The sequence below is a fragment of the Poecile atricapillus genome, chromosome 1, assembly GCF_030490865.1.
Source record: "Poecile atricapillus isolate bPoeAtr1 chromosome 1, bPoeAtr1.hap1, whole genome shotgun sequence".
Taxonomy (NCBI): Eukaryota; Metazoa; Chordata; class Aves; order Passeriformes; family Paridae; genus Poecile; species Poecile atricapillus.
Window position 1 is genome coordinate 95,501,374 of NC_081249.1, and position 12,515 is coordinate 95,513,888.

The 12,515-nt window shown below is 40.4% G+C and overlaps 1 protein-coding gene across 5 annotated transcripts in view; it reads right to left on the reverse strand.

Moving 5' to 3' along the window:
• Positions 1 to 12,515, reverse strand: part of CMSS1 (cms1 ribosomal small subunit homolog) — a 221,469-nt gene that overhangs the window by 3,921 nt on the left and 205,033 nt on the right. For all 5 annotated transcript variants that reach the window (XM_058838264.1, XM_058838256.1, XM_058838282.1 and 2 more), the window contains 7 exons: positions 11,594 to 11,665; positions 8,429 to 8,558; positions 5,703 to 5,762; positions 4,897 to 4,999; positions 3,431 to 3,491; positions 2,538 to 2,625; positions 834 to 922 (listed from right to left, as the gene is read on the reverse strand). In XM_058838264.1, the coding sequence (XP_058694247.1) occupies positions 834 to 922; positions 2,538 to 2,625; positions 3,431 to 3,491; positions 4,897 to 4,999; positions 5,703 to 5,762; positions 8,429 to 8,558; positions 11,594 to 11,665 (603 nt within the window). The remainder of the gene's footprint in view (positions 1 to 833; positions 923 to 2,537; positions 2,626 to 3,430; positions 3,492 to 4,896; positions 5,000 to 5,702; positions 5,763 to 8,428; positions 8,559 to 11,593; positions 11,666 to 12,515) is intronic.

The window sequence follows — 12,515 nt, forward strand, 5'->3', positions numbered from 1 at the left end:
CTCCTCTCACCCTCACAAGGAAGTTCCAGACTGCAATGAGGTCTGTCCTCACTCTCCTCCAGGCTGAACAGACCAAGTGACCTCAGCTCCTCCTCACATGGCTTCCCTTCAAGGCCCTTCACCACCTTGATCACCCTCCCCTGGAAGCTCTCTGACAGATTTGTATCCTTCTTACATTGTGGCACCCAAAGCTGCCCCCAGCACTTGAGGTGAGGCTGCCCCAGCTCAGAGCAGAGCAGGACAATCCCCTCCCCTGCCTGGCTGTGATGCTGTGCCTGATGCCCCCAGGACAGGGTTGGCTCTCCTGGCTCCAGGGCACTGCTGGCTCAGATTCAACTTCCCACAGACCAGGACCCCCAGGTCCCTTTCCATGGCACTGCTTTCCAGCATCTCATTCCCCAGTCTGTCCATACATCCAGGGCTGCCCCATCCCAGGTGCATCCAGCACCAGGATCCAACCTTTTTTAAATTTCACACAGTTGGTGATGCCCATCTCTCCAATTTGCTGAGGTCTAGGACTCTGTACAAAGTCCTCCTGCTGAAGGAACTTCATGGGCACAGGTGGAACATCCATCGAGCATAAACAGGGGAAACTCACAGCACAACCATAGAAGTCACAGCTGTGACTTGCAGCAATAAAAGAAAAATTCTTTTTCAGGACATAATTTTGAGAGCCAAGAGTACAGAGTTCTCAGTGAATGTGAACTTCTTTGTGTTCCTTTACCACTGAAGACAGCTTTACAGAAAGAAAACTTTACTGACCAAGACCTGAGAACTACCAACAAAAGTAATGAATACACAGAATATAACATATACAGGTGCTTATACAATACCTCAGGGATGTCCATCATTCTCCTTAGCTTCTGATCTCTCCAGTTCCAATCTAGAATCATGTATTTAGTGGAATTCAAGCACAGGGCATCTAAAAAAGCAACATAAATTTCACTACCAAGATAATATGACATGTGTTTATGGAAATGATTTTTGGCTTTTACATCTTTTGCTGTCTGTTTCCAAGGAAACTAATCTTTAAACACTTAAGTACTACATTTGCTGGTTGGAAATCTAATGCAATGACACTGCAAACTCCCTTAGCCACATAATCCCATGCCCTTTTGGAAGATAAACACAAAAGCAGAGCAACTACTGTTGCCAGACTTGTCAAGAGCTTAACATCCTGCCAGAAAGTAATTCCTCAAACTTCCTCTTGATGAAACCACAGGAGTTAAATTTCCACAGCTGATGTCACTGGTAAGTTACAAGGACCCTAACCTGAAAATTGATGTTATCAGGAACAGACAATGTTCAGCAATTTACAGGACAGGGTGCTATGTGAATATGAGTCAGGTCAGTGGTGCTGCTGAAGAATTCCTTTATCCTTCAAATAAATGGTTGTGTAAAAAAAGGTCCTTTCTGAACTTGCTTTTCAGCCATTCTCCTATTTCTTCCCTGGTCTTCTACATGACTCTCACCATTTTTTCCCATCATTTTTGATTCTTCTCCCTTCTCTAAGTGACCTGGCATTGCAACAATAAACTGTCAAAAAAGAACTAGAGCTTGGGATAAAATTTAGCACTTCCAAGGATGGGCCAGCCACAGCTTCTCTGGGCAACCTGCTCCAGTGCTTCACCACTCTCATGGCAATGTGCTGATGTGCTGAGGACTAACATTCAGTGCTGGTGGAAGCAACAAAATGATGTTGCTCCTGCACTCTTTTGGAAGGAGCAGTAGAGTCCCAAACCACTGCCAGTCCCTGACCAAGAAACATGGAAAGAATCACCTTATCATCTTGTCATTTTGTTGTTTCTTTTTCTTTGTGAACATATTGTTTACTGAGTAACTAAAAATACTTCAAATATGGGAAGAGAAAAGGAGATTTATATAGAATAATTAATTTTATTAAAGGCAAATGAGAAATAACATCAAATCAGCAAGTAGATCTTCCATCTACCCCTCACAAAAGTTTACACTGAGTTCAGAATGACATATGATACAGTGACTTCTGCCACTATTTCCTTTTGATCCACTTGCACTTGTTTGGTTTCCTGGAGCTTTAAATCTCACACTATGGTTTTGCAATTACTTTCAAGTCAGCATAAATCACTATTCTTGCCAAAAGAGGAAATCCCCCACCTCTGCCTGCTCATTACCTGATTCTGTGTGTGCACTGGTTTTGGTTTAATTGGGGTCATTTCACTGAGCTGCCAAACAGACTCTTGGGCTTGCACAGGGAGCAGGAAGGGGGAATAAGCACTGACTGGCAGCTGAGACATTACTCTGCCTTTCTCTGCTAATACTGGCTTATGCCAGCTTAAAGTCATCATAAAACAAAGTACTAGAACCTTGACTTTCTTTGGACTGACATAGCACAAGTGAAGAAACGGAACCACTGAGTTTAGTGTGGCTCTGTTTCTTCACTTGAACTATGTCAGCCAAATCTACATGTTCATGTCAGCCTAAAAAAACCAGCTGAAGTTTCACTTCTCATGGGACCAAATATAAAATACCTAGGAAGGAAATCCTCCTTGCTCTCCTACCTTGCTCCACTAGTGCCTTCACTCTCCCTGGAGTTCCAACCCCAATGTGGAACACGCCTTTCTCCAGCATATTAATTTGTTCCTGTATCTAATTTGAGGAGAGAAAGAAAAATCACAGTAAACCCATAATTGTTTTAAAATTTCTTCTTCAAGAGTTGCAAATAAATCCGAGATCTTTTCGTATTTATTTCTAGAACACCATCAAATAACAAATTATATTTGTCTTTCAAACTGTCAGATTATTATATCTGGAAGAAAGTTCAAAAAATATAACAAGCCAGCTGGGCATCACACTTCTCTAGAAGTTCAATCTTTTTTAACTTCAAAAATCTGCTGTTGCACCAACTATTTTTGGAGGTGAGGACAGCAAGATTCCTTCAGCTTTTAAACAAATTCTCTGGAATACTGAAAAACTTGAATTAACGCTGAAGTCCTTCAAGATGAACATACTGGAAAAAGGTGAAATAAAGCAAACGACATTTGTGTGTTTGAAAGCATTTAAATCAAAGGTCAAGTGTCCACTCATTATTCCAAACATCCCCATAATTTGTGCTTTTTAATGGGTATGGATACTGGGGATTCAATTTTCAGAATCTAAATGTGGGTGCTGGTACAGTTTGCCTCCACAGACCTGTGTGTGTGAATGAACACTTGACAGGAGCATGGAACAGTAAAACTCAGCACGTGTACAATCATCTCCATTCTGCACAGAGCTACTGGAGATGGTGTTAGTGAAATTCCTTACACTGCAGCAATGGGTTACCAAAGGAAGCACTACCTAAAGGAGGGAGTTTCATATGAACACTGTATGAAAGGCACTGCTGCCAAAGGATTTTAAAAGAAAATGGTGTCACACTATTTAGCTGTTTACTTGCTCTATTAAAATTCCCTACCTTTATGTGCTTTGCAAACAACTTGAGGACTCTGCAATCTCCTTTAAAGGCTGTCATTGACCTAGCAATAAAAAAAAAATGAACAATGAAATGCAAGAAGCAGGGGCGGGCTTAAGACCACACATGAAGAAAGAAGAATTAACTGGCATTTCTCAATATGTTTGAGACACACAGAGTCCCCCAGTGAACCCTGGTTGTACTCTGAACACTATGTAAATTCTTGTTTGCTACTCATCAACAGAGATCAACAACTGAGCAGATGCAATGGAAGATATCAGTAGGGGGCAATATTGTTTAGATAGCTTTTCAGATAATATTTAATATTATGGCCTGTGGTTTCACAGCTAGCAAAACTGGCTAATCACCAAATCCTAATTAATAAATAATTCATTCACTCAGACAGAGGCATTAATGAATATGAGTGTGTATGCACAAAAGGACAGATCCGTGTATGGACCTATCTACATTTTACTTTCTTCCTGCAGCATGGCTGCTGGGAAAACCTAGGTTTCCTCTGTCTTTACTGCAGAAATTGTTCAAATTCCAGTTAACCAAATTAATCTGTTAGAAACCTTGACTTGTTTTTCTAATGCTCCATTTTGGCACACAGTAACAACTCTATGTTCTGTTTTTATCAAACAGGAGACAACATATTCAGTATTTGTTGAATGTCATTTAAGACATCTTGCTCTGCATGCTTCTTGCAGTACAACAGATTTTTAATTTGCAAAGCCAAAGGTTTATCTACATCTAAACCACCTAAGTCTCAGGTGCTAGTCTCTACATGCACAACTGGCACTTATCTGCCTTATCTGTGCTTATATCTGTGTCATGGAATCAAATCTCCATCTCCTTTTGTGCTGACAGATAACCACAGGAAGTAGGGGCAAGACGTAGAAGACAACCATGAAATTTGAATGAGGTTTCCACCAATTCATCAAAACTTCTGGCATGAGAAGAGGGAGGATAGAGAAGGGGAAAAAATGGGGACAGGGCACACAGAACTGTCATCTCTGCCCAGCAGTTTTGGCAGCCTGAGCCAGCTGAGAACAGTGACACAGACCTGGAGGCCAGACACACCTTGGCATCTGAGGCCCTCAAACACCATGTTCTCACTGCCTTTGGTGCAAAGCCATGACTTCCTAGTGGTGGATCATGATGCTTTATGGGCTTACTCTGTGCCCAAGTATAATGTGTTCCATGTTTCCCCTAAATTGGTTACACTTTACTTTTGGTTTTTAACAAAAGTAACAATTCCCGCAAGTGAAGTACTGAGCATTACTTAGTCCAAAACCGAACACCACTCTCCCAGAGTTTAAAGAAGGCAGGGATATTGCATCAGTTTGAGTCAGTGAATTTGCTGGCTAGCAGAGGACAGTGTCCCAGTTTTGCCTTTTTGCCTGTGGTTCCAAGACAAAACTCCTGACCGACTGCCAACCTCAACACAGCATTTGCTATTGACATACTTGATGAGTTCCAAGCAGCGAAGGGCAGAACTGCAGAGAACCAGCATCACCACCGACTTCTTCTCCTTGTGGCTTCTCCGGAGCTTTGCCCACTTAGGACAGACTGCAATGGAAAAGCTCTTGTAGCCACACAAAGTACTACATGCCACAATTTTAAATTACTAGAGTACATGATGAATGGTAGCCAGCAGCAAGAACACACATGCTGACTCCTTTGAGGTCTGGGATTTTGGCAACACTTTTGCATTTAGTCATGGCTGAGAAACTGGAAAATGGAATGCCCAAAATAAATAAAATACAGAAATATCACATAACTGAAAAAAATAGATAAGCATTAATAATCAACAGTTTTTAAGGTGATGAGCCTATTGTCTTCATTTGCCACATATAGCAATTTGTATCAGAGAAAAGCAACTGCAAAGAAACATTTATCAGACCAGAAGTTCTATATAAATATACAAGAGAATAAAAATTCTCTTGGTTTGTGTCAGCAGACAGCTGCAAGACTTTTATTGTAAGATAATACATACACCTACTCATGAAGTGTCAATAAATTGCTGATAAATAATCCCTAGCAATTAAAAGAAAGCCCAGAACCTTTTTGATAAAAAAAAAAAAGTGACAGAGTAAAAAAGAGCCAGAAAAACAAGCCCTGCCATAAAAAAAAAAAAAAAATTAAAAGCTTTAAAGTGATTAATATTTCATAATAAGCAATATTTGGAGCTACATGTAAGAATGCAATAATATTGTCTTATCAATATTTTTCATACAACTTTTATCTCACCCAGATCAACATTTAAACTCACTTTCCTTCAGGTATGAAGAAAAACTGTGGGTAAGATCATTGGCTGTCAAAAAACAGGAATCTGAAAATATAAAGGAAAAAATATTTCTGTTGATGTATTTTATTAGCAAAGGGAGAATATATGTTTGCAGCATAACTATTAGTTATATTGATGAAATCTCAACTTCATAAATCCATCAGTAAGTTACCATTTCTGAAACAAAAATTAATGCAGAGAAACTTTATATGGATTAAATCAATGAAGGTAACATATCTGAATTGCAATTTCTTTTTTTCCTCCCAGCCTGAAATCTCGAATACAGGGCTGAGGTCCAGGTGTGATCACATGCTTTAAAGAAAGTTTTCATATCTCTTTGCCACAATGAATCGAAGCCTCAGCCAAAAGCCTTACACTCCTTGGCTGTTCCTTCAACGTACCTATGATAAAATATGTCTGTACATCCCCCAAATAATTCATACCATGTAAATGGAAGAATCTACCACTATTTTACTTGTCAGTAAGTTTGTTCACTTTCTGGCCTTTCATATTGTGGTAATCTACCTAACTATATAAACCCTAACAGCAACCCCTCCCTGCACTTCAGCACCTTCCTCTTCCTCCATTTCCTGCTGACCTCCTTTTCCCTGCTCACTATGTTAACCAGGAAGACTTTTAAAAGCTCTCTGTGGCAGATATGCCATTTGACTTCATATAATGGCAATGAGGATCCATAACAGCTTCTTTGGAGGGTCCTTTCTCATGTCTATATAGAAAATCAAAGTTCTTACAAAGGTGATTTAAATTCCATGCTCTGAAAACTTGCCACTGTTGTTAAGGGCTCTTTGCCTGACATAACAATGTGCTTCTGCAGAGCATTAACAACTCTGTCTTTAAACACTTACATATTTGTCATCATTTTGCATGAAGCACAGCCTCTCAGGGTGTCTATGGATGTTTGCTGACATATTTTCTAAACTAAGGAGGTTTCTTCAAAGACATTATTCGTGTTCACATGGATGGTGCACTTTGCTAATGCTGAGAGCATCAATCCAAAATCTTCATTGGAACAGACAGTGTGACAAACCTGGTTTGTAGCCAATGCCTGGCTGAGGTCCTGTCTTGCTAAAAGCTTCTATTTTGCACTGACTCCTGTTAAATCCTGAGACTGACATTTAGTGGAACCTGAGCTTTGAAGGAAATGAGTAAGTACAACTGAAGGATCAGCAGCTGATTTACTTTAAAAATCACGTTTAAAAGATGCACTTGATGCTGGTGGGGCAGGGCAGGGGCTGATCTTCTGAATACATGGTCTCATTAATGACTGACAGTTCAAGAGGTCCATCTGAAGGACACAGCTTCAGTCACTGACTCCTCACCAACAGTCCTGCAACACTGCAGTATTTACAACAATTTTAATAGAATTTTCAGAAATGGGGGGAGAAACACACAGCTACAGACTGCAGCAAGAGACCATGATGACTTTCTGACCAGCCCTGACCTTCTGCACTTTGTCAGTGAACAGGAACACACAACTCCAAAGTAGCTGCTTGTTATTTACTCAGTGCTTTGACGTGAATGACTCGACAGCTGTACAAGTTCATAAACTCCTTGGCACTCTAAGCCTTCAACTGCCAGCAAAAAAATTAAGGAAAAAATATCTGCATCCAACACATATGGAAATGGGTCACTTCAGTAGCCCAAAGGGCTCTTTGAATAAGAAAGAAACCAAAGCTATTTACTATTTCCTAAAAACCTTATATACCAAAAATTACTTAACACAAGCTTTTCAAAGAAATCTATATGGGACTTCTCCAGGTTTTCTTGATCCAGTAACAAAGCTGAGACTGCCCCACAGAAATAAAGGGTCCACCTAGAATCATGGGGGTTAAGGAAGGGCACATTTACCTAGAGAGACTGAATTATGCATGAAAAAAAAAAAAAGCACTGCTGGGCTAGAAAGCTTCTACACTGGACACAGGTCACTGACAGTTCAAGGAGTCCCAAAGGTGAGTGCAGGTTGGTCATCAGGCTGCTGCTATTCATGAGCCCTACCAACAAATAATGGGCAGTGTCTCTGTCTGCACAGGAGAGACAGAGAAGTTCAATGTTGCCATCATCTCCAATGCAACCTCCAACTGACAGAAGCTAAATCTGCTCTGTCCTGCTTCCTGCCTTTTCTATCTGGCTGTTAACTGGAGGCAGGATACAGGGAACAAAGAGGATCCTCATGGCTAAAACTTGGTCACCTCACACAACGACAAAAATTATCACCTCAATTCATGCCATTCTCTGAAAAACCACTGCACTCAAAATTTCATACCCATATGAGAATGATGCCTCATTATTCCTTTGTCTATTTCTGTCAGCCCCTTATTATGCATCTGGATTGACTCAAATAATCCCAGGAACAAAATGCATCTTTCATAGCATCCTGAGAGCTACTATTAAGAATCACAAAATTTCTATCAGAAAAGTGAGCTCCAGAAATTAATGCTTTACAATAAAAAGAGACATTTAAACAATGTTTCATTTCAATTACTCCAAGAAACCTCACTTTTATTCCAAAGAAACAAATGTTTCAACTTAAACAGGAAATTAATATACAGTGAAAAAGAAATATTAAAAAATATTTTCATTAAAATGTACAACTCAAGACATGCCCCAAATAGCTTCTTTCTTCTGCAGAAAAAGAAGTCAATAGTATCATGAAAAAACATTATTTTTATATTAAATACGGGACAAGCTACCTGACAGCTGTAATTCCTCTATTTCAATCACGGAACGGTTTTCACCAAAATGTTGAGTAAGCAGATTTTGTAGATCTGCAGGGACACCAGGTTTTGGAGCAGATTTTTGCAGAACATCAGAAATCTTCTTCTAAAAAATCCAAGTAAAATGGGTTAATATGGTATTTCTATATAGCTCTTTGGCTAGTTAACAACACTGCAAATAAATGTTCCTCCATATCTTTATACATTTATTTCAGTTTAATTATGGCTTAATTGGAAAATAACTTACAATGGGACAAGATTCCCTTTGTCTTTAGAGGGAATGCAGAATTCAGATGCAAGCTGAGATACTTGGACAAGATGGTCTGTGAGCCTGAACATGAAAAATCTTGTGCACTCACCTGAAATGCTGCTGTAACAAAAAAATAACCGAAAGATGCTTCTTGAGTTTTGCTATTGCTACCCTTTAGTATCAATTTTGAAATTGAGGCTTTTTTCATAATTTGTTTTAGTTTATTATTCTTTAGGCATAACAACAGGAATCAAGTGATAATATATGATGTGGTTGTATTTTGATTTAAACAGGGTAACTATCTATCTATATTTGGGAGGGAAGATGGCTAACTATATTCACAGAATACCAAGCCAGGATGATGAAAATAAGTTAAAACAACAAAGCCACAGGTCAAGCAGCAAGAATTCACAGCTGCTTTTTTCTCCTACACTTCCATTTATTTTTTTAAATTTTTTTTTTAAAAATACTAATTTTTATAGACTGAACATGAGTTCATAATGATTGTGTTTTACACGTCAGGAATGTTACCAAGTAACAGGTTTGAATTCTCACTGAATTGAAAGGAATGCTGTATTTTTTGCCATAATTAAATGGAACATGTGGGTAGAATAGCCCAAGGTTCCCATTAACTGATCTGCCAGCATTTAAGAAAAGCAAATTTTAAATATTTAAAAAACCAGCAAATTTGCAAGGATAGAGGCAGTCTGGAGAGAATGACAAGAATGCAATGCCTCTCTAGTTCTCACTGAGATGTGTTTAGTTTTTGAAAGGACAGCTTAAGGTTTCTCAGCTGTGTAAGCTAAACTGAACTTATCATCAAGGGGACACATGGTAGCTTAAGTCTAGAAGTGAAAAGGAGCAGAAGGGTGTGGTTAGGATGGAGCAAAAGAGACTGTATTCTTGAGGCTAAGTGGGATTTCAGAGAGATGAGGTGGGTCTGGAAGAATTTTTGGCAGCTTTGGAGGGATGGTGGGTAGGCTAAATTTGGTAGGCTAAGGTTCAGGACCGCAAAGATCAATGGAAATTTTGAAGAGAGGTATGGCAGGAATTTTAATGTCGAGGACATACCTTCTTCCATCCATTCTTTCCCTCACTCCATCCCAGCAAACACTCCCTCCTCTCTTCCACACCCCCACCACACTGTCTCTCCCTCTTGCCCAATACAGCCCAAATACCTCAATAAGAGCAGCATGGGGGGCAGAATGCTGAACAGGGAAGACCCATCTAGGGGCTACCAAAACAGCAAAGGCAAGGCAAGTGCTGCCTCTCCCAGCCATTGCCACTTCGGCACTGCCTGTTTCATCCCTGCTAAAAGCCACCTGTGGGTTTGCAAGACCACAGCTGAACCTTTGACAGCGGGAGATGTGTTCCTGCCTTCCTTTCAGTCCAGCTTTGGCCTGGTCCAAAGCTCTCTAGAGTCCCTGGAAGACTTTGCAGAGCACATCTGGCTGTTCCAGGTTTCTGCAGTGCTTGAATCTGTAGCATTCCTTCCCAGAATTCCCCTTTGCTTACCACTGCTGTATTTTCCTGCCACGGAACAAGTGCCTTCCCAAGGCAGGACCAGAGGCTGTGAGCAGCACAGACAGCCTCTGTGTGAGGTTCATAACCAAACCTCTCCATTGATCTTCCCAACAACCCCAAATGCTTTTCCCCAGCCCTGCCTCATAAGCTGCCTCCGAAATGACCCATGTTTGGGAACCTCTGATTTAGCAGACAGCAAGACAGAACTATCAGGCTCATTTTACTTGGTAAATCAGTGTAAGATGCTGTTCCACAGGGCCATTACATCATTCATTGTGCCACTTGGCTCCTTCAGAAAAATTATTGCCCTCTGGAGGAGAGAACCCTGATACAATGAGAAATTCTTTAGGAGCAAGAGTAAGGACACCTGAGCAAACTCTCTTCCTTCAAGGAGAGCTGTGGGGAAACGCTCCTCATGCAGGAAGTTTTATTCTTCTTCTTCCAATTCATTCCAGATGCTTAAAAACAAATGGCTTTCCTCCTTTTTCCTTACTTTTGGAAACAGGAGTTTGTTTGGAAGCCACAGATCAAATGTTTCCTAATGGGATTTTTTGATGGGCTGTGTATGTCAGATTAGTGGCCCACTGAAAGCAAAGGTGCAGTTTGCCTGAGAATGGGGTTTCTTGCCAGGTGTGTGTGCCAGCCTCTGCCATGGCATGCCTTCACTCTGGCTCCAGGGGAGTAAGGACTGCACTTACTCTGCCAGAGCAGAGCTGAAAGCATTGAAAGCAAAATCCCACTCTTCCCGCTTCCCATTCCCTGGATGATTAAGAGGGCTAACATAGCATAAAAAGGCCACCCCTCAGCCTTGTGAGGGAGCCAACTATTTACAGTCTGTCCCCCTACAGAAAGACAATTAACTTGCCTGGTGCCATATAATCTCCATTTAGACTGCAGGGTGTGTTTGTTGTTGTGGGTGAGGATGGAGCACGGCCAGAGGGACAATACAGAGTATTTATTTATATACTTATGCTATGAGGAGAAGAGTGAACAAGAACAGTCCTTGGCTCAAAAGATGTAACAGCAGCTGGAGCCTGACCACACTGCGGGAATGGGTCAGATTCTGCAGCAACTGAAGTTCCACCTTTCTTCCATACAGTCACCCTTTCCTGGTGGGCAACACTTGCAAGTGGGGTGCAGACACACACAACCCTTGAGTGGAATACAGACATAATGCCACAGGTCAGATTGGGAATAGGTATCTCAAGTAATGTTTAAAAATCAGGAATTTCTCTTACTCTCTACAAGAGGCTGCAATATTATGACCATGTTACCTCTCATCATCATGGAGCTGTCCTCATTCTGCACCCTGTAGTAGCATATAAACCCACTGCCTGGACCCCAAACACACTCAAGGACACTCATACCTTCTTCCTCCTCTTTGCCTTTACAGTGCTCTCTTGCTTTTCTTCAGGCTGACTTAAAAAACACTCTGTAGGCTGCAAAACACATTAAAAGAGAAAAAAAAAGTAAGGAAAAAAAGTCACCAAAGGAAGGCAAAGGAGGTAAGAGGAGACACAGAAACTATAACGCTGGGCTAGGAAAAAACAATTAAAACTGAACTTCCCGACCTGTAGAAGGAATCAAATCCTTACAGTTATATGTATATAAAGTAATTATGGAATTGGTAGAGACTGTTGTTTCAACCAAGAGAAGGAATAAAAGAAGAGAAAATGGAAACATTCAGGGTGTAGTCATAATTCTATAAAATGATGAAAAGCAGGTTTTGATACTTAAAAAAAAAATCAGGAGGAAAATATAAACAAAATCTACCACTAAATTTTATATTTTTAATCTCTACTATTGTGAATGATAGTTTTTCTAAACTTTGCCAGTATTATTCTAAAATAACTGGGTCTAGGTGAGCATCCAGATGATAAAAAATAACATGGAACTGGACAGGATTAATTGTAAACAATCATGCCCTGGAGTTCTTTCTACACTTGTAATGCAAAACTTAGGAAAACATGTTTCAAATTTGTCCTACCCCATTCTTGCTTTGTCTCCATATACCAGGCAGGGTCAAATACACACAAGAAAAATACATGGTGCATTTCAGAATAATCCAACACATGCTGCTATCATTAACCCTCTTTTGTGCCTGAGTGAACAGGCTGAATTGGTCCATTTGTACCAGAGTCCCTGTTCACATAATCCAGGGCTAGGATTTGTCCTCAGCCACCTAAAATTGTCCAAAACAGAGGAAGTGAGGCACAGACTCCTCTTGTTTTGAGTGTAGCAATTCTCTTTTCTTTTTCTTTCTTAGGACCTTCTACCTAATGGAAATGC